At 41.1% G+C, this 22,618-nt stretch overlaps 1 protein-coding gene across 2 annotated transcripts in view; it reads right to left on the minus strand.

The window, feature by feature from the left end:
• The window catches only part of CRYBG3 (crystallin beta-gamma domain containing 3), a 93,817-nt gene extending 73,725 nt beyond the window's left edge, over positions 1-20,092 (minus strand). For both annotated transcript variants that reach the window (XR_014186651.1, XM_082076038.1), the window contains exons 1-2: positions 19,898-20,092; positions 4,669-4,747 (exon numbers count right to left, since the gene is read on the minus strand). Coding sequence is in view for 1 of the 2 variants with exons in the window: in XM_082076038.1 (XP_081932164.1) it covers positions 4,669-4,747; positions 19,898-20,022 (204 nt within the window). In the remaining variant the exon portion in view is untranslated. The remainder of the gene's footprint in view (positions 1-4,668; positions 4,748-19,897) is intronic.
• Between the last annotated feature and the right edge of the window lie 2,526 nt (positions 20,093-22,618).

Genomic DNA, 22,618 nt, shown 5'->3' on the forward strand with positions numbered 1-22,618 from the left:
TTCCATTGCCTTTTATGGAAAATGTTTTCATAAACATTAAATATTATTCCTCTCTCTTACTTGACTATTCCCTGGCATTTGAAAATAAATTAAAAAACAAAGGTGAATTTCATCTTTTCAATTAAGAAGGTATTGCACAAGCAGGCAGGACACCCTGTAAGAATAGCTACATATTTGCAGCAAGTTCAAGGAACTTTTTTTTTTTATATATATAACTTATGTGATTTCATACATTGGATGAAAAATGATGTGACAGAGAATTACAGAACAAGTTAGGCTGAAAAGAATGTGGCTGGGGAGGTCATGTAGCCTAGCTCCTGCTTAAAGCAGCTCCAGTTAGAGCAGGGTTTCATCCAGTTGCATTTTGAGTAATTCCAAGGATAAAGATTCTGCAACTTCCTTGGGCAACCTGTTCCAATGTCTGACCACCCTTACAGTAAAGGGGGAAAATAAAAGAAAAAAAAAAATAAATGAATGGAATTTCCCATGTTCCAACCTGCACCCATTGCCTCTTGTCCTATTTTTCACAACTCCAAAAAGAATCTGGCTCCATCTTATCACATAATTGCAGTCCTTGACATCAAATTTTAATACTATGTCTACTGCTTAAACACAGCCGTCAGTATGGTACCTTGAAATTAAATTCATGTGAGAAAGCGGGGCTACAGAATGATCTCTTCCCCATGTTCACAGTATACAGGAATACTTGTCAGATGACAATTAGCAACAAGTTTAATTTGTAGCAAGGAAGCTTTAGATGGGACATTAAGAAAAAGACTTTCTAATTATAAGGTTTACAAAATCAGTAGAACAGTTGTCTGGTGAAGTTGCAGAGATCTTAGAGATCTCCATCCCTGGAGGTCTTTGAGAACAAGTCAGACAAACTTCTATCAAGTATGACATGATACAGAGATCTCACCTTGGGGCAGAGGAGTAAACTAGATAATCTTTGCAGTACTTTCTGCCCCTGTGTTTTCTATGAAGGTTGAGACTGCCTCTGGCTAATCCAGGTGGCTAGCACCCAGGCTCGAGCCTATGGGCCAAATTATAAAATATTTAATGCTATTAAAATACTTAAGTCTAAATTATATGTTTGGTGTATTGTATTTGTACCTACTTTCTCAAACTTTTGCATTTGCCTGACAAAGCTCACACAGTAATTCCTGAGTTGAGATGCTTACAAATTCCTTCCTAATCAGTTACAGGAGAATGTGCTATTTCCCCCATACCATGACAGGAAGGATACCTGGGGACGATAGGCATACAACTGACAGCTCATGCTGTCACAGCAAAGCCATCACTTGGATGAGAACCTCAGGCAGGGTACACCTGGGACCTAAGCCATTCACTAGTACTGGAATCAACCCCAAGCGCTTACCACCGCTGGTACTGCTACACTACAGTAGTACAGGTAGAAGCCTGTTTAGGTTTACACCACAAGCACATCCAACAAGAGTGTTGTGTGATTTCTTCAAAACTGTACTAATATGACATTCCTACAGTAGCAGCATCAGCTTATTTAGTAGCTGTTCCACACAATCCAACTAATAACTATGTCCCAGTCGTAAACCTCTGTTTCAAGGGCACTACAAAAAGCAAAAGTATGTGAAACATACTGCTGCAGGAAGCACTGTTGCAATATTCCTTTTAAAAACAAAGTCCCTGTAGCACTAAAAGTGAGGCTGATACACTAACATGTACTGGACACTATGTAATGCAGATACCCAGAACACTAAACATGAAGGTGAAGATCTATTTACATTCACACAACCATCTGTTCAGCAATCACATTGCTGAAAGAAGCATTTACTCAGAAAGAGCACTGTTTACAGCTCTAATTCAAAGAAACAGAAGCAAACCAAAACCTGTAAACAAATGGTGGTGGGTGGTGACGTACTTTCTATCAATGAATTAATAAATATGCCAAATATATTTCCATAATGTTTTCTCAAAAGTGATCAAATGACAATTGATAAAGTCACCATGACACAGAAAGATTAGGCTTCATATTTTCATAAGGTGAGTATTAAAATATCTTTTCCTCCCGCTATGAGCTAAATATTTAATCAGAGGGAAAAAAAATAGCAGGGGTAAAGTACAGAACTGCTAACTAAAGTACTCAGAAGAGCCGAAAGGCTACCACAGCTCAGCACATTTCCCAGCTCCATTCACCCAGTCAGCTATAATTTAGATGTCTGACCTTTGCTGCTAAATCAGACTTACAGTTCCCCTGCTATTTTGCCCCTGGCCTCCTGCTGAGGCCTCCAATGAATATACGAAATCACAGCACGTAAGTCTACGTGTAAGTCTATCAGAAACGTGACAGCTCATTAATTTGGTGAGAGGCAGAGACAATATGGTTTCAACTTTATTCACCACCCACCCAAACTGACTAGGTAGCAGCACAGTTCAGAGACATGGGCATGTACGGGGCCCAAGCCTGATCCATGTAGGTATATAGATTTAGACATTCCTCACAAAGTATACTTTCCATAACAACAAAGTATTTCCTTTTAGCGCGTAGTAACCTCAATGACTCAACGAATAAAACTGAAATGTCTTTCAATACCATACATTACCCCTTTCAAATGAGACAGTCTCAGTTATCTCCAACTGTTCAGCCGCATTCTAGTGATCTTTGCACAAGACAGCTTATTTTGGTCAGTGTCAGGCATTGGACAAGATGGTGTTATCAAAATGCTACTCTGCATAGGAGGGACCAGTGGTAAGGAAAAAAAAGAGAAAAATATTTTCTTCCCAAAAAAAAACAGCAGGGAAGGGAGGGGAAGAGGAGTAGAAAAAACTTTCTGCACCTTCTCTGAATCCGTTTTTATTATCTAGTTGTAATTCCAGTGCATACAAGATATAAAATTCTTGTGCTAAAAGTACCCACTACTATGCATACAAAACTGTTCAAGAGTATCAAAAGATTTTTGATCAGCTTAAGAAAAAAGGAAGTAAGTTAGACAAGAAGCCCTCAGTGCAGTTGAACAACAAGTACATTCTAGTAATATGAAAACAACACCTTTCTTGTAAAGCCTATACAAACAACAGGTATTATTTCAAAGATAATGTAATGTACACTGTAACACTTTAAACTTATAAACATAGGTCAAAGACAATATAGTTGAATAAAAAGTTATGGCAAGACAAAGAAAACAGATCAGATATCAGGAAAAAAACTTCACAGCATTAATATTGGCACCAACTTTTAGTACGGTACTACAGAAACGTAAGTTCTGAGTAGAAGACTTTACTACAACAAATTTACATTCAGCTGGAATGATTCCGAGTTTGGGCTCTTTTAAATAAAAAAAAAGGAGATTTCATTTTTGGCAAGAAAGAGACACTTAAACCTGCCATGCTCCCTTTGCTCCACCTTCACATCCTGCTTGTTCCTTGAGACTTGGCCCTCTTCGTACTTCCTTTAAGAAATTCCTGGTCTTGAAGTCCTACGCACATATGCTAAATAATCCCCCTTCCCCAGTCACAACCTTCTTTGAAAGGAAAATCTGGTTTAGAATTTTTTGCTTGTCTAACATAGAAAAATAAGAATTTTTTAGAATGCACAAAGATTTCTTCCATTATAGTAGGATCTCCCCCAATTTATCAGAATTCTTACTGATTTTATGCCTTGAAATGCAGGCAGAAAGTCATGATTTATAGTAACAGGAAGACATCCAGTGGCATTTTCCATGAGCTCAGAACTGACAGGGCTGGCTTCTGAACAAATGTCACTGCATGTTTCCCACCTTGATGTAGATAAACTACGTTCAATACAGAATTGAATGGAGGTAACAACTCTGTTGGATTGAAAGAGGTCTTTGTAGAGGCAACTGCACTTCGGCAAAGCCCAAAAAAATGGTCCCTGGATACTAAAGATGCAATGACACAGACTGTAGGCCATACAAGAAGACCACCGGTTCCTTCTCTGTACATTGTTAGCTCTTGATAAATGCAACACAGGATAGAAATCTCAGATTCAGCGTGTTAAGAAACCTACTGCACCCCCAAACAAATGTGGCAGATCAGTCATGGCCCTTTCAGGGAAGTAGCCACAATATTATATGCATTAAATTAAAAGTACTAGGAAAAGGAACAAAAAAACCCAAGCAACAGTGCTTACTGAATGAATCACTGAAATGGCTCTGTGCAGGGCATGATATGGCAGCAGCAAAGAGTTGTTATCACCAGGTCATGTCCTGTACATAATTATTTATGATATTTGACTAAATCTAAACACAACTTTATAGGCAACCACCACTTTGTGTCAAGTGACATAGAAGAAAGCCTTGATCACAGAGAAGCGTGTCCTTTTTTTTTTTTTTCAGTAAAATGCTGACAGGACAAGACAAGCATGATTAACACGGATAACACTGGTAAAGAACAGCCAACACACATACAAATGTCAGCAGAAAAGTCTTAACAGTGCTTTGGCTGGCTACCAGTGGCAAACACTTGCTGCTTAGATATTCGTAAGTTATACAGAAATAGTGCTTTAGAGGAATGTCTGAAACCACCTGGCATAACAGACCCTCACCCAGAATATGGCAACCAGGTGCTAAATCACAGTGCAGGAATACCTCCAACATCAGAACACTAGCAAGTAGTCACAAGCAAAGGTGGCAGGCTATAGCTCAATTAAATATTAGTAAATAAAAATCATACCTTCGAAAATGCAGGTAGAGTTGTGCTTTCCTTTTGGTTGCTCTTTATGTTTATGGCTTCATTTCCTTTGTTTTCAGAACTGAAAAACAAACATTTTTTAACACTGAGGACCTGCATTATTCAAGTCTGAGAGCCAACACGTTATCATTCAAATTCAACACAAGAGAGCATTAACCTGAAAGGACAGAAGAAAACATTTTCCAAACCACAGCCCATATTCTGGACATATTGCAACTGAAAAAGCCATGCCAAAAAAAGCTGAAGATGGAAGCAAAATGCCTGTTTCATCTCATACAGAGGTTTTCAAACTCAAGCCTTCAGAAATGGCACACAGTGTTCCAGCACGTCCAGCTGAAAAAATGCCAAGTTTTCTGTGCATATGTGCTATTTTCTGCTGGAAAAATGATACTATAGTTTATCAATCATCTGCTACAGCAGCATTCATTGCCATAGCACAGCTACGAGGTACCCCCAGTCCTTCTACTGAGGATGGTGATTGAGTTGAGCATACTCAGGGCAGATGGAATCATCACCAATTGTAGCTACTACATTTAACATGTCTTCACTGAACATACCTAATGAGCGTTTGCAGGCAAATTCAGAAGAAATTTTAGAAAGGAAACAACAGGCATGTTGTTATTACCAAGGCAACACCCGCTTCATTTTGAAAGTCAGAAGTCCAAAGTCATGTATGTCCTTATCGCCAATTTACCTTGGCCAAAATTTTCTTAAGAGTCTATCTTTGGAATTAAGGGCATCATTCCCCACCCACCTCCTGCTCCTGATTCTTAAGTGATCCTTAAGTAGAATCCAGCAGACATTTTAATCAAAGCCTTTATGCTACATGCAAATTAAAAGCAAAAACATATCATGGGAAACATTAGATGATGTTAATGACAGACATCACTCCAAGCATTGCATACCATAAGCTGAAGAAAAATAACTTCATACCAATATATCATGTGAGACATGCTCAGTATTGCAATGAAGAGATAATCACTTAAGAAACCCTGTCTCGTCAATTTTAGAAATTTAGCTTTGCTACTGACAAATGCACAAGCCCTTATTTCTGAATTTGTATGAAGAGATGAATGCTGTTTAATAAAAATAAAAAAATAATTATTTTCATTTTAGTTAAATTCTGCCAGGATTTAGAGAAAGGATTGAGACAAACTGGTTCTCCTACCACTACTCAGTAAGACTTCTGAAAAGAAAGGTTTTCTTTCTATTGTCGATTAGGTGTCTGAGTTAAATATATGTTGATATATACACAAAATACAAAAGCCAGTGTGATTAAATGTGAAGTTCCCCTTTCAGCTGCTGAGAGACAACATTCCCTGACAAAAAGTAGAACAGAACTCTTCTGCAATTAAGTTTTTCAAGATCTTTCAGGTCTTTTTAGATGCATCAAAAGAAAAGCTCCTTCCTCTCTCTTATAGATCCTCTTCTAGTTGAAAACCATGTACTTTCAGATCACCTCAGGTCCTCTTTCATAATTCATCCATAAACACAAAGATGCTTTTTCAGGGAGAGCATCAGACAAAGTCTTGGCTGTTCCTTGCTTCCCTATAAGACAGAGCAGATGAATTAATATTCTATCCTATTAATTTATTCTGCTGTTAATGTTCTTCATGAAGGAGATGCCACAATCACTTCTGGGCAACCTAGCACTCTATGTAACGTATTTTCTCCCTCCTAGGTTGTTTGGTTTGTTTTTTTTTTATTATTATTTTTGTTTGTTTGTTTTTAATTACTATTAAATAAACACCATTATGAGATCTGCATAGCTTTTCCTGATGATGATACACTTGACATGAGCAGGTTGACCTCCACCAAATGTTCTTCTTGGCTTCAAGTATCTTTATGGAACTGGTCTGCAGACCAAAAACGAGATCCTTGCTTTCATTCAGTATCACCAGCATCCTATTCTTTTATCACTTTGTTTTGCTCATATTCTTCCCTTCACATCATGTTTTTTCCCAAAACTTTTTTCACTTTCCTGCTTCTTGTTTGTATTTGAAATACATGCCTGTATATTCTTTTAGCTAGCCAGGCATGGACAGATTGCTATGAAATTCCCTAGTGTACATACCAAAACTGAAAGAATGCAGTTCAGCAGATAAGCATCTTAAAAATAATGAGTTTGAAAAAAAAAAAAAAAAAAAAAGGTATCAAAACTTTACTTTCCAATATGAAATTAACCTAAACCTGGAAGCCATTCTATATCCTTTCATGGTTTATATTCTAGCATTTCTACATTCTTGAACCTTTTTGCTTTAGGGTGTAGCTTCTCAACAAGCTGACTTTGTCAGTAGGACCAGCTTTAGAAATCTCCATACCTTCCTCCTCAACCTCAGCTATCTCTTCCCACCCTTAACTCAGTCAAGCAGGGCTCTCAGCAGGGTCACAGTCTTGGATAAAATCAAGGAGTGGATCAGAAGTTTCCACCAGGAAAAACTCAGACCATGATTCCATCTAGAGTGCAATGACATGTAACCAGTACAAGGTAACAGGCACTGAATGCCACCCAACAGCAGGAGCCAGCAGGCACGCACCGCTGCAGCTCACTCTGCCAACCACGCTACTTTCTGTGAACCACTTCCACCCTCAGCCAGGGCCCCATTTTAAAAGGACCTTTGGAACCAAATGACTCGTGCTGATTGAATGACATCTACAGCAAAAAAAGCTCGCTTCGCTGGAAACAGGCTTCTTGGCTTGCTTAGGATTAAATTGTTTCATTTTTCCCAAAGAGTCAAGATTACCTTCTACAGCCTAAACACCACAGATGCTGGTGCCACATGCGTACTTGGGACTGGAGAACAGGCTCACTGGGCTTCAATGATGCAGCTTTTCACTTCTCACTGTCAACCCCCCTAAAATCTTAAGGGCTTTCCTTCCTCTCATCATTGCATTAATCATGTAACAGTCAGTAATGACACATTTGGGAACACTACACAGTGTTTTCTGCACAAATTCTCTGAAGAAAAAAACAAAATAGTAAAGTTCATAGGCCCACAAACCACCTTGCACTCCCTGTTAAAAAAACAAACAAACAAAACCAAGGTGAAGCGAATGTAATTACACCATACATTCTTATGTTGCAACATAAACCCATGTTGTCCATAGGGGTCTATACTCAGGGCTGCAGTGAACACAATTATTAAGCTATAGCATTCACAATTAACATTGATTCTTAGGGAAAACATAAGACATTCAGCATTTATGCTAAAACCTACCCATTTTTTTTTTCCCCCCAATATGCTTATGCAATCTAATTGTTAGTATCTAGATGTTTTACAACCTGTATTCTAAGGTTTTTTGGTGGTGTTTTGTTTTTGTGGGGTTTTTTTGTTACTTTTTTGTTTGGTTGGGTTTTTTTCTCTCTCTCCAAGACAAAGTCTGCAATTAAAAACTGTTACAAATGTTGCCTTGGTGGCTACATTATATCACACCACCTAATTCTTACACCTTTGCTAAGAATTGAAAACAGACTAGTAGTATATATACAGGTTCTTAATGAACTAGTTATTGTCACCCCCCACTTTTGGTTATATCTGTATTATTAAAGCTTGGCTCCACTCATCTTCATCCTTGCCTTGAGCTTTTCTGGAGTGGCGCATTTTCTGAGTGCTTTGCCATGGCAGGTACCAAGCATGCCATCTCCAGTCCAGCACATCTAGAGTTAGGCTTGTGCTTAATCACCCACACGGTTTTGCTGGATCAGCCAGCTTTCAGAAAGCATTTCGGCATTTGCCCTTGCTAGATTAGGAAGATGAACCTCCCAAGTCTTCAATTATATGGTTCACAAACTATTGTTTTACATGATACACCCAGCAATAGGACTCTACTACTCCAGGTTTTGAATTTATTTTGTACTTGCTTTTAAGTAGTGAGAGAGAAAAGCATGATCCCAGGAATACAGAAAACACCTCTGCTTTGCCAGCTTGCTTCCATTAACTTAACTATGCAGGCAGTCATTTACAAATTGTCACAACTACTCATTTCCATATTTACACAGATTTTACTTTTATTTGATAGAATTAAAAAAAAAAAAGTGGAAATATTAAATAATGCTCTGAGTAATAACAACATTGTCAAAATTAAGACTAGAAACTAAGCCTCTCAACCTCTTCCAAAATATGTAATCTACTGCCTTCCTGCTGTTTCTGCCAGACATTCCCCTTTCTCTTACGTATGACTATATCCAATGTGGTTGGGTTAATCTCCAGCGAAGGCAGAGGGATCTCTCCTCCTCGACTGTCTCGCTGCTGTTCCCTACTGTCTTGCCAGTATGCCTAACCTGATTAGCATCACTCCTGTTCTTTAAATAATCAAAATTAAACTCAAGGTTCAAAAGATCCCGTTCTGTATCTTCTGCATAAACCTTTCTTTGTGTGATTTTCCAACACTTTCTGCTCCTCTGCTGCTGAAAACCGGTTTCAACCTTTCTCTAATAACTTGGACAGGTGGTGTTTGAATCAGAGGCATATTTGTGGTCCAAGTTTTTAATCATTACACTTATGCAGAAGAGGTTAGAGATTCTTACATGGGAGACAAACATTCATATTCTGCACTGCTGCTCAAAAAGTAGACGTACATAAGCAGAAGTACTCAAACTCAGGTTAGGAGGGGTTACAGTCAAGAAAAATATCAATTTAATGGAACAAATTTAAGCACATGGTTTGAGAGATAATTTTCCAACTGCCTCTAAAACCATAACAATTACAATCAATCACATTTTCAAAAGGCCCTCATGGCATCTCCACATGTTGTGAGAAGTCTGCTTCCTCCAGCCTCATTCTTCATAACAATCCCTCGGAACTTGCAAATTAAAAGCCCATCCCCTTCTTCCTTTATTAATCAACCCCACCCATGTTATGCACACATCAGGCTGTGAATGTGTTGTGTCAGATAAAAAAAAAAAAAACACGCTACAGCAGTGTGCAAAAGCAATAGAGCACAAACACGCAAGTTTTGATGAGACTGACCAGATGCAGAGCTCACCAAACTGAAAGTAACCACTGTGACATTTTAGGTTCCTTTAACAAGGAGAAGGTACAGGCTGCTAATTACTCTTTGTGAAGGCAGGAATTATTAATGGCCATTCTCTTACGGAAAGAGGGACAGCTGGCTAAAACTCAACTCAGAGAGCACTTCTGGATGTCTACCCTGCCTCTTTCTCCCTCTGCTTAGCAGCAGTCTCTTCCAATGCAGCAGCTTCAGCATTTACTTCTCATGCGGTTCAGATGTCATCTCTCTTTCTCCCTCTTCATGGACAGATGACTCCCTAGATACTCAAACCCTCTTTGCTACAGCATTAGGCTAGCATTATTGTTTTTAACTTCTCTTCAGATTAACTCAGAAACCATTTAGCTATTTAATGTGATGATTTTTCATAGAATCATAGAATAGTTCGAGTTGGAAAGGATCTTCAAAGGTCATCTAGTGCAACCCCCCTGCAATGAGCAGGGACATCTTCAACTAGATCAGGTTGCTCAGAGCCCCGTCCAGCCTGGCCTGGAACGTCTCCAGGGATGGGGCATCTACTACCTCTCTGGGCAACCTGGGACAGTGTTTCACCGCCCTCATCGTAAAACATTTCTTCCTCATGTCCAGCCTGAAATCTCTCCTCCTTTAACTTAAAACCATTACCCCTTGTTCTATCACAGCAGGCCCTGTTAAAGTGTCTGTCCCCATCTTTCTTACAGGTCCCTTTTAAGCACTGAAAGGCCGCAGTAGGATCTTTCCAGAGCCCCCTCTTCTCCAGGCTCAACAACCCCAACTCTCTCAGTCTGTCCTCACAGCAGAGCTGTTACAGCCCTATGATGATGTTTGTGGCCTCCTCTGGCCCCTCTCCAACAGGTCCATGTCTTTCCTGTACTGAGGCTCCAGAAATGGACACAGGACTCCAGGTGGGGTCTCACCAGAGCAGAGGGGCAGAATTACATCCCTTGACCTGCTGGCCACGCTACTTTTGATGCTGCCCAAGATACAATTGGCCTGGGCTGTGATCGCACATTGCCAGCTCATGTCCAATCTTTCATCCACCAGTACCCCCAAGTACTTTAAAATCCATCTATGTGAGAGTCTCCCTGAAGAATGTGAATGAACAGAAAACCATGAGTCTAATAATACTATCAAATACATATGTGCAAGACCAAAATCTCCATGAAGTTTCAGCACATTACAGGCATTCTCAAACCACATCCACAGACCAGTAGTAGTTAGGAAGTTTTCATCATACATCTGCAAAGTGCCACAGGTTAGCTAGTATTGGTTTCTTCTCTATTCCAGCTTCCAAGTGGTAATTAAAAAGATGACTGCTAAAAATTCATACCTTTTGAGTAATATTCTTTCTATATATACCAGTTGCCCTACAGACCCTCATGACTACTGAAGCTGGCCTTCTCCATCATCTAGATTATGGAATTTCCACAAGGGCGACCTGTGTCAAGCCTTTAATACCTGACCAAAAGACAGGAGTTTTGATTAAAAACCATCCAGCAATGGAAAATCTACCACATTTATAAATAAGACTTTTCCATGTAACTGCTGTTAAATTCATTACTTCAGATTAGGTTTACTAGTCTGATTAGTCAAGCCTCATCTCTCAGATACAGGATCAACCTTCCTCTATGTGGGACAGATTACAAAGGCCTTGGGTTCAAATATCCTCTTCAAGTCACAGGTCTTCTATGACATGAAACACTTAACTCTCATTTCCCTTGCAGTTATATAACTTGAGGCAGATTCATTCCTCAAGCTGTAACCCTGTCATTTCAAAACCTTCTCTTAGACAAACTAAACACTATTGAGCTACTTAATTTTATCCTGTGAGGGAGGTTTTCCAGACATCAAATTGTTCTAAAGCTCTTCTCAGAGCCCTTTTTTATTTTGTCAGCATCTTTTTCATAACGAATTGTGGACACCACAACTAGATTCAGTACTCTAGTAAGCAAAGTTCATTCACAGAATACACATACTTTGATATTTATACATCTAAGAATTATGTTTTCTCTCCAAGCCGCCACTTTGCTTTGGCTGCTCATGTTCAGCTGATTGTCTACCATGGCAGCTTGGTCAGCTTGGTTGTCATCTACATGGCGATGCCCATAGTTTTCACTCTACTTATCTGCAAGCTTCACAGGCTACAGGTTTGTCCTCTTTCAAATTATTAGTGACTATATTAAATAAATTGATTCAAAAATACATACTTTTCATTTTCTTCAAGTACATCAAGTAGAAAATAATTTTGCACATCTGGTCTTTTTACATCCCTCCATATGTTGATTCTTAGTCCACTGTTGTTACACTTAAAAGTATTTTAATTGGAGCACCAGCACCAAGTCAGATGCCTTAAGAGTCTAAGGAACTATTTCAGCAGTTTGTCAACTGAAGCTGTAATCTCATAAACAAAACTGAGCTTAACATTCCCATGCTCCACTGATGCTAGGATCAACATCACATTTATTAACTTCTCAGGAGCCTTGCTAAATCAACTTTTCAATCCTTCCCCTTTAGTCTGACCGAATACAACATACTTAAAAGTAAAATACCAACACTTTACTCTAATGTCACATTTGTGAAGCCATTCACACGCTGCGTGGTCAGGAGAACTATCAGAAGCTGATCTACAAAGACAAGTCAGACAATTTCTTAAGAGTCAAACTTTTGGCATATATGTTGAATGACATGAGCAACGGTACGCTAAACATTTGTTAAATGAAAATGAAAGGAAAACTTTAAAGCCCAGTGGCAACAAGATGCATCTTAAATTTGTAGATGAAATTTATGAACATGTCCAAAACCTTCCTTCTGCATCAAAGGACAGTTTAAATACATTAGTATTTTAACAGAAAATAGTAATGAATAAATAGCTCTTTCCTCCATTCCTCTTTGCCCCAAAACAGATTATTTCCTTTTCTGAAAAGCTTCAAAATGAAAAAAAATCATCCAACTTTTCAGCAAGATTCCTGAGGCTACCACTGTTCCTGGGAAACCAAATGGTAGTAGCAGTGACAAAGTCTTCTCCTAGTCTCCAGCAAGGCTGTCAGGGCTTGTCTTAGAGAGAGAGGGAGTGTTTGCACAGAAATTTGTATGTGAAGTTTCTGGCTCTCATTTCTGTGCTTAAGCTTAGGCCACACACATAGCGAAGGAGCAGTAAAGACATTAAGTTAAATGGAAATTATAAAAACAAGTTAGTTTGAAATTAGAGGGTTAAAGGAAAGCAAAGCTGCTATGCCTTTTAAAATAAATACAAAGGGAACTGGAGGAAAACAAACAGAAAGCAGAGAAAGGTAAAGAAGGAGAAAATGGAACCAGAAGGAGGGGGAGGCAAGACCTTAGGCAATGCAAGAGGTGTTACAATCAGCTGATTAATTTAAGTGTTGGAATAGCACAGAATGTATTATATTCAATTAAACTATCCCACTTCGAAACTGGTTTGATTACAGACAGCATTAAGCAATGCAGATTGTTTTAACTGAAACAATTTTTCCTCTCAGACCTGTTTATGCTGCTTATTTACATACTGTTCTTTGCTTGTGTAGCAAAGCTAGGTCAGCTTCATTTTCTGCATTAGCAGCACTGTGTCACATAGACTATGTGACCTAAACAGCATATGTTAGTACAAAACAGAGATTTTTTTTTTTAATCCTCTTTCAAAAAGCAACTAAAACATAATGGAAAATAAAATGGTATAAAATCACAGATATGCCACATTTTACAATGAAAACGTACATGAAAAATGCAAGAACCAAACTATGTCTTTAAACTTAAAGGTACATGTTCAGTGTAAAGGCTAGAACTAAGTGAAATAAGTCTGATGGCCCATGATCACCCTTGCTGAATAACTTAATCTGTTTTACATGTGAGGGAAATGAACAGCCATACAAAGGCTAGGGGAAAGAAATATAAATGTTTCTGAGTGGAGCCTACTTTGATATTGGACAGTAGGATTATACCAGATTACATCAAGGTTTTTCCTCTGGCATCTGTCAAGCATAGTAACCAACGTTAATGTAGAATCTGTTCTATATTTGCCAGTCGGTTTAGGTTTCCAACATTCCTATGAAATAAATGTTACTGGCCACTAGCACATAAACTTGGTACAATATCAGAAAGAGATTTATAAATTATTTAAGTTTAAGGCTAAAATTATTGAATTACTAGATAATGGAATAGACAACCCATTATACAACTGTTTTCAAATGGCACATTTGCAGGGTTGGGGATCAACAAGAGTACTTACAAATGGCATGAAAATAAGAGATATTAAAAAAAATAATCCAGTAAAGCTTCAAAGCAGCAGCAACTGTTGTCCTCCCGATAAGCAGAGCACAACAGAATTTTTAAAAGATGTCATTAAGAAAAAGCACTCAGGAAAAAACAAGCAAGGGAGACTGGTGTCACCAGTAAAATGCAGTGAGTTCTTCTAGCCAGGCTGAAGTGGAAAACTCTTGGTAGAGGCACACAAGGCTACAAGTTCAACACAATAAAATACTTCTCTAGTTCTCCCATTTTTTACTCACAAAATAAACACTGGGAACTATCCTACAGACAATTTCCAGTCATTATTAAGGTTTCCTCCTTTGTGTTGAAAGCACGCATTTTCCATTCAACCAAAATAAACGCTACAAATTTAGCCATCAAATTTAATTGACGACTTTTAAAAGTCTGTTGTCACTGCGATTCTTTCTGCATTTGGTCTTCGTGCGTTCAGAAGAAATACTTCCTCCTCCATTTTTCCATACACAGCACTGCCCACAGGTGAAGAGCAGATCCACAACGTTCATACACTGAGGGCCCCAAGACCTCCACACTGCTTAAGCAGATATACTGCCTTCAGTAAAATATTTCAGCAATTTAAGAAACACTGGAACACTGAAAAAACCAAGGATCTGCTTCAAAATAAGGTAAGTCACGAAATCACATTAACACAACAAAATTAGAGGCTGTATTTCATGTTGCAAAATTGATATGAGAAACTGAAATGACTAAGAAAACCCATGTTTCTGATCTTAAAAGTCTTCAAATGTGATAATTCAAAGTTGGTTAGAATCTATAAAAAATATCCTAGAAATTAAAATACCAGGAAAAAAAAAGATGTATTAATATCCCCTGGAAAGCCTAAGCAACATAGTGCTGTGCTACTTTCTGGAAGTATAATAGTATATACTGAGTCATATGAAATCCAAATACCCCTCAGAAAATAAAAGCAGCAGTTGGGTTTCCATCCGTTTAAGATGTTTCAATAATCAGAAATACAATCCCCACAGTAACATATCTCTGAAATTTTTTTATGTGTGTGTGTCCCTTTTTTCCACCTGTGAGCCTTTTCTTCATCAGAGAAGACGACTTAGGAGTTTTCATTTTTGCAAAATTGTTCTTTGAAACCAAAGACCCGTAGCTGTTCTGGAAATATTTTTGTATTAACTGTAGCACTTATGCCAATACTTGGAAAGAAGACAGTGCTGTTAACATTTAAAATAGTGGAAAAAAAATATTTTCCTTTGTTTCTTCCAAGGAGAACTACCATTATAATTAATACTCTAGTAACATCTCCTTTACAAAATGTCTCATCCATACATGGCTAAATGCTGGGCTTGCTCTTTCTGGTCTCAGCCCCATGAGATGTCTATAGGTATGTACCTAATTCTAATCAAACAAACAGTTCCATTATAGTGTACAGAACTATTTACCTATTTAATTACAGGCAACGAAGCTGGTACTCTGCTGAATCAAGGCCTTTATTACTATTTTGAATTACCCTGCAACAAAAGTCATAATAGGAAAATCCAAGAAGCAAAAAGAAACCAAAAAACAAAACCCCAAAATAACAAGTCAACAAAAAATTGTCATAATCCATCTTGCTTAGATAAGCCTTATTTGAATTCTTCTGTGTGGTTGGAATATTCCCCTTGATGGTTCCACAGGCATCCCTGACGTACACTCACAAGTGAGTTAAAATTTAACAACAACAACAAATCCTGCTCTGCCATCTGAAAGAAAAAGTTTCTTTATTAGAAAGCAGAAACTGATTCTTCCAGCAAACAATGGATTTCTTCAAAGATGCTAACAGTATCTGAATCAAAACCAGCCAAGAGGTAGCAACTTCAGAAAAAATAGGTTTAAAATGTATTACTCCCCTTTCCATCAATTACCAGCAGTCCCCAAATGCACCGTTTTTACAGCGACAAAAATACATGTTCTTTGTAAACAGCAACAATGACTGGCAATCCCCGAGGAAGAAAGAGACTCTCTGATCTCTCCTCAGGCAGAATAAACAAAGTTCTTCCATCTCTGAAAGCTCTTAGTTAGAAACTAATGGATTAACAGAACAATAATCTCAGCCTGGGAAAAAAAAAAGGGGGTGGAGAAAACACAACAAAAAAACAAGCAACAAAGCCCTCTAAAACAAAACAAAAGATTGCTCCTCCCTGTTTGATGTCTCTGGTACACTTCAGCGATGCAGAAGGAACATCTGGACAAACCCCACAAATGCCCACTTACACTGGTAGTTAATTGACCAACCAACCAACAGCACTTAGAGGGAAAAAAGATAAACCTGAAATGAACCTGCTAAACAATATACAGAATACCTAATAAAATACGTCCATAGTTTAAACGAGGAGTTGAGGGTAGCTCTGGGTTAAAGCGATCACTGAAAATTGTCACACCTCTTTGGCAGCTTCTAACATGACCTGAAAGGTCATGTTTACTTGCAACACAACAATTGCTCAGCCATGGAAGCTGCGTATTTCTGAAAGAATCCGCAGTGGACTGACTTACACTCTAAAAGCTGCATCTTCATTCAGATGGACTACAGAAACATGTATTTAAAAAAAAAAAAAAAAAAAAAAAAATCAGACTCTCATTAGAATAGTGAAAATTCAATGGGATTTTTTTTTTCACCCTGGGGATTTAGACTGCTCCGGGACAAACACCACGGTAACAAATAATCAATTTTGTATTATCGAAAATAGCAAATAACAGAGTAGAGCATAATGACTACCTTAGATAGAAGTTAATGATAAAGAATTGGATGAAAAGCACCAAAGCCCTTGTTCAAAGCAGCCTCAACTCTGAAGAACACACTTATGCAGGCAAGTGTTTGGTGGGAGATACCACACATTTGCCTACATTTTATGCAAAAAACAAGCCCTTTTACACATGTGCTGTACTTTTTGCTGCCACGAAACTCACAACTAATCTGCGTGGGTTATTTTTTCCACAAGCAAGCAAGCCTGCAGCAATTCTCATGTTCATCGAAGCTACAAATTGCTGTGAGGGCAAGTTATTAATATAAGCTCTTCATCAAATGAGGTTCTCAGAAGAGTCTAAGACACTGATTAACAAACAGTGTAATTCCTTCCTCCCCTTCCTCCTATTCTAAACCAGGGCCACAGTAGGTTTGGGTTTTGGTTTTCCAAAGCTAAGCCTGAACAAGGTGCCTGGAGCAAGAGAGGGTGAAACCTTCACACCCCATTGAGCTGAGAGGCAGCTGTGGGATGGGAAGGGAAGGAAAGGAAAGGAAAGCTGGGGGCTTCCACCCAGCTGCTGCTCCCAAACTTGCAGAAGCAGACGGAGAATGACTTTTGGACATACGTAGTCTTATTTCTGCACATTTTTAAAATTCAGGAAGCCATCGCATTCTGCACAAGCATGAAGCGTGATGTGTGTCTCCAGAGGTCAACACAGATATACCAGGGATATACTTGGCCCTGCACAACATACTGCTCCTTCTTCTGCCCCCTTTACTTAGGTGTCCTGCTTTTCTGAAACCCTGTCCTAGGTAAAATATCTGCACACAAAAGTTTCTATTTATGTATTTTGGATTTGATCTGGTTAATCTGAACAGGAAATTAATTTAAACCGTGCTGGTGTATACATTTATCATAACACTTCACAGAAGACGTATTCCCCAACTTGCCTCATGTACTCCACACCTTAACAATAAACATACAAAGCAGCCTTGGCCCCCCCCTCCCCACGCACACGCTTTGTTCAGCGATCCATTTTTCTACACAGCCAAGTTCACTAAATAAACATGACGAGCAAACCTGTGGCACTCATCCCAGCCCAGCACTGTTCAATGTATGCAATTACGCTCATCTGTGAAGAAGGCTACCGGTGGAAACCAAAGACGAGAACATCAGCATTCCTGACTAACGTGCCACGCCACAACCCAGCGCAACAAAAAAAGCTCCTTAACATACCAAATTAGACTCTTCAGAGCAGAGGGTTTTTGGTTTCTCCCACTCCAGAGCAGAATCGTGGCTACCGCCCTGCAGCTAAGCGTGCCAGGAGTTCGAGAACAAGGCCAAGAGGCCCAAGCTGTTTCACATCTACATGGACTGTCCCAGCTTCCTAATAAAGGAAAAGCTCTTGGCTGCAGGAAATGAAACTGTGATTTAGATAACGATAACAGTCTCCAGCCCCAATTTAAGTGGCACAGGTCTACCGTGAGTGCTACCTACAGATAGGTCATTTAGTGCACAAACCACTGAACTAGCATCACCCTCCTCCTTAACAAGGTGACCGCTATGCTTTTTTGTTTATTCCAAACCACAGCCGTGGGGAGCTGGCAAGGAAGCGTCTGGTGAAGCCTCTCCTATTGCCTCTTCAGGTCTCCAGATGGATGCAAGCCTTTTCCTTCCTATATATTCATTCTCCCTGTCAGTCATTACAGTCACGATACTCCTGCAACTGTAAAGATGCTCTTGCTTCAGCAGCCGTGCTCCTGATTTTATTTTTTTTCCAGGAAATAAAAAGCAATGTTTCATGCTCATAAAAGGCTGGTGGATATTTGGTGATGCACTGGTGTGTCAAATGCTTACAGTAAAACAAAACCCCAAAAAGTAAAAGCCTTCATGGTGCATTTATGAGACCAGTTGAGATGAACAGTATAAGACAGCAATACACCTTGGATTTTTCACGATTGCTGAGAACATACAGCACAAAATCCTAAAGTTTTTCACTGAAAGAACTACTGTGATATCCACTATCTACCTGATTAAGCTGTACTGACTTCTCTTCCATTTTAAACATGAACCTGCGCAGTATCAAGAATGACTCAAAAATTAAAAGCAACATGATAAAAGCAAAACATAAATACTACACCTGAGGAAATAAGGCCCACTCAGTTGCTCAACTAGGGCAAATATTAGGCTGCATGAGAATCTGAAGGAAACTTTATCTGTGCTTCTTTCCTATGTATACACAGAAATCAGCCACTAGATCAAAAAAAAAAAAAAAAAAAAAAAGGAAGAGGAACAAATACACAAAAAGTTTCCAAACATTTTCATCTTGTAACATCTCCCTGCACTAAAAAAGAATTATTAATAACCGGGTTTCCATAAACCACAGATTTTGCATTGAAACTTAGACACATCAGTAATATTTATATTGCATTAACATCTGATTTACACCGAGCCAAAAGAAAACACCAAGTGTCAACACTGAAAAGAAAAAAAACAAACAAACGAAGAAGCCAACCCCCTCACAGACTTTCTGCTTTCAGTTTCCAAGGAAGGGGCTGCAACACGAGGAACAGGCTGAGACAGCCCCACCGCCCTGCCCAGGGCAGGGCAGCAGCCCCGGAGCCGCCTTATCCATCGCTAACGCGTCTTCCCCACAGCGCTCCGCCGTCTGACCGACTTCAGCTGAACTCCGCCGGGCCGGGGAAAGCGGGTTCGCGGGGCGCCGGCGCTCACCCGAGGGCTGGGCAGACACGCAGCAACAACCCCTTCACGTCCCGCCGCCCCAGCGCCAAGGCGGGGACCTGCCCCGCACCGCACCGCCGCGTCAAACACATCACCACCGACACCACCCGCTCCGACCGTGTCAGCAGTCGGAACATCCCCCCCTTCCCACACACACACACACGCACGCCCCCGGTTCCAAACTCCGTGTGACAAGCCGCCGCCCCGGCTTGGGGCCGCCGCTCTCCCCGGAGCGCAGCGCGGCCGCGCCAGGCCCACGACCGGCCGAGGCGCCTGGCGGCACCTCAGCGCCGCGGCCGCAGCCCCAGCGGGACGTCCGGGCCGGGCCTCCCCCGCCGCCAACACACCCGCTCCTTCGCCCTCCCTCACCCACCGGTGTCGCACCATCTCCGGCACGGTCCCACGTCCCTCATAGTTCTCCCCTGCCGGGGGCAGGTGGGACGGGGCGGAGGACGGCAGCGGGCGCCCGACCGCGCCGCACCGGTGTGGTCCGGTCCCCCACGTACCTGTTCGCGCCCGCCGGCCGCCCCGGCGCCGCTGCTCCCTCGCCGGGTGAGCTCCTGACGAAGAAGCGGGAGAAAGTGCTGTGCCAGGAGGGGCCGGCCCGCCGCCGGCTGCCCCCGCCGGACATCTCCGCTGCCGTCCCGAACGGGACACTGATGGGACGGGAGCCGCCGCCAGCAGCCACCCGGCACCGAGTCCCCGCGGCGGCGGCAAACACCTCCCTTCTCTTCCGAAGCGGGCGGCCACCGCCCGCCCCCGGGGAGGAGCCGTCGCTCCGCCCCCGCCCACCCCTTCCCGCCGGCGGGGCGGCCGCGGCGGCAAGGGAAGGGCCCGGGGTTCACGGGAAGGAGCGTCCAGGGGCGAGGGGCGGGAAGGACAAAATTTGCACCCGGGGAAGGCGGGAGGCTGGCTCCGGCGGGGAGCGGCTGCAGGAACAGCGGCACGGAGGGGAGGCTGGGGCGGGAGAAGGAGTTTCACCACTGCCTCTGCTCCGGCACCGTCCTTCCTTTCGGGCAGGCAGCTCCGGGACTGGCTCCGCCGGCTGCAAAGGCGCGGGGAGGCAGTTTTTGGCCTGGGGTGAGCACAGGGCTGGGGGAGGAAAGCGATGGCTACAGGGAGTGAGTGTCACCACCGCACGCTGCCTGCCGCCTCCTCCCGTGGAGGGAGGCTTGGGTTTTGCGTTGTGTTTTTTTTTTCTTGTTGTTATTTGTTTGTTTTCTTTTTTAATTAACGTGGCATAATTAGTGTGAACAAAGATAAGAGATCAGAAGAGAAAATCAACGCTGTAAGAAAAAGGACCGAGAGCTTTGAGAACAATGCAGAGCCAGTAACGAGCTTTGCACTGTCCTAGGCCAAGCACCATCTGGCTGCCACATAACGTATATGCCTGTCATGCCAGCACAGTGAAACATCTGCATCAGATGAAGGTACACAGCAGCAGCACTGTGGCTGTTTTACCACTCAACCCCCTTGCTTAGTTTGGGCTAAGTTTAGACCGTCCTTGCTGACAACAACGAGTGATTTGGAGGAAGGGGGTTCTGCCATCTTTTAAAAATATTTCTTCCTAGAAAGGAGTTGTGTTTGGTGGTGGTGTTTTTTGTGTTTGGGGTTGTTGGTTGGTTGGCTTTGATTTTTTTTTGTTTGTTTTTTTGTTTGTTTCGGAGTGTTTTGGTGATTGTGTTTGGTTGGGGGGTTTTTTGTTTGTGTTTTTTTTTTGTTTTGTTTTTTTTAAAGTGTGTGTTTTTGTTTGGTTTTGTTTTTTTTTAATACTGAAACCTTCATTTTTCTCTGAGGACTGTGGCACCCCTTGAGTTAACATCAGACTATCCCTACCAACAGAGACGACCTTGCCATTGCAACAACCTGGTGATAAATATCTCCATTTTATAGATGGAAGTGATGCACAAAATCTTAATGATTCACTGAGTGTGAATTACCAGTAAAATAGATTATCCTTGATGCTAGGATTTAAAATACACAACCACAGTTTCTTCTTGCTCAGCTGCTGTTCTTTGTGACTGCCTAAATGTCACACCTTTTCATCGATTGCTTTTTGCATCATGCCATCTCACAGAATCACAGAGTGGCTGAGGTTGTAAGGGACCTTGGAAGGTCACCTGGTTCAACTTCCCCCTCCTCAAGCAGGGCCTTCTGGAGCAGGTTGCCCAGGGCTGTATCTTTTGAATATCTCCAAGGATGGAGACTCCACAGCTCTGGGTGACCTGTGCTACTGCTGTCTTATTTTTTTCTGTAAAATCCTTCTCCATTCATTCACCTCGAATCACCCCCTCAATACCTAAAGCCTCTTTTCCCATATTGTTTACCACTGTGCCACAGTATCAGCCTGCTGTGGCTGCAGCTTGGGGTAAATCTGAAGCTGGTACCCTAGGCCCATCTGCAAAGCAACAGCAATAAACCAGCCTGGAAATAAACCGCTGGCTACTTCGCTGTCTGCTTGCCACTGCCTCAGCTATGAGCAAAATATTTCAGAACTGCACAGACAGCTTCCCCTCATATTGTCCAGGTCTTACGTAGCTTTCACGTGGAGTTTCAAAACAAAGACACAGGTGGATATTGGATGTGTACTCAAATCTTTACCAGTCTGTCTGAGCTGGGACTAGTAGCTTTCTTATCATGTAATTGCCAGTCACAAACCTTATTCAGGGGATGAGCACTTAAGTACACAACAAGATCCTGCCTAGTTTTCAGTGCAAGGCAAGAAGCAGACAATTATCTCAGTCACACTGATGCCTCAAAACTGACACTAAAATATTAAATGTTTCATTCCAGAACAGTATAGAGAAAAAAGAAACTACTTTTTGTGAGTACCTACACAGAGTAGCCCATTCTCAGGGAAATGACAATCAGGGTTAAAACTACAAAATGTAACAGCAGCCCCCATGGAACATTACAGAGGAGACACTCCCTCTGACATACCAAATAAAAGTAATTAAGGCTCTGAAACCAAATTAGAAGAGTGACAATTTATTAAAAGCAATTAAATAGGGCTGCACAAATAGGCTGCAGGGAAGCTTAGGCTCTCAGTGACACTTATTTCTTTTAATTCATCTTTGCCATGTACATCTCACGGATTCCCTACCTATTGCCTGAGTAAGGCCTAATCCCTAAGCTGTAGCAAACCTGAATATAATAATTAGCATTTATAAAGCATCCGGTATCTTCAAAGGATTTAAGCATTCATTAATCCCCATAACCACCTCAGG

Source organism: Streptopelia decaocto, assembly GCF_964273445.1.
Source record: "Streptopelia decaocto genome assembly, chromosome: 1".
Lineage (NCBI taxonomy): Eukaryota > Metazoa > Chordata > Aves > Columbiformes > Columbidae > Streptopelia > Streptopelia decaocto.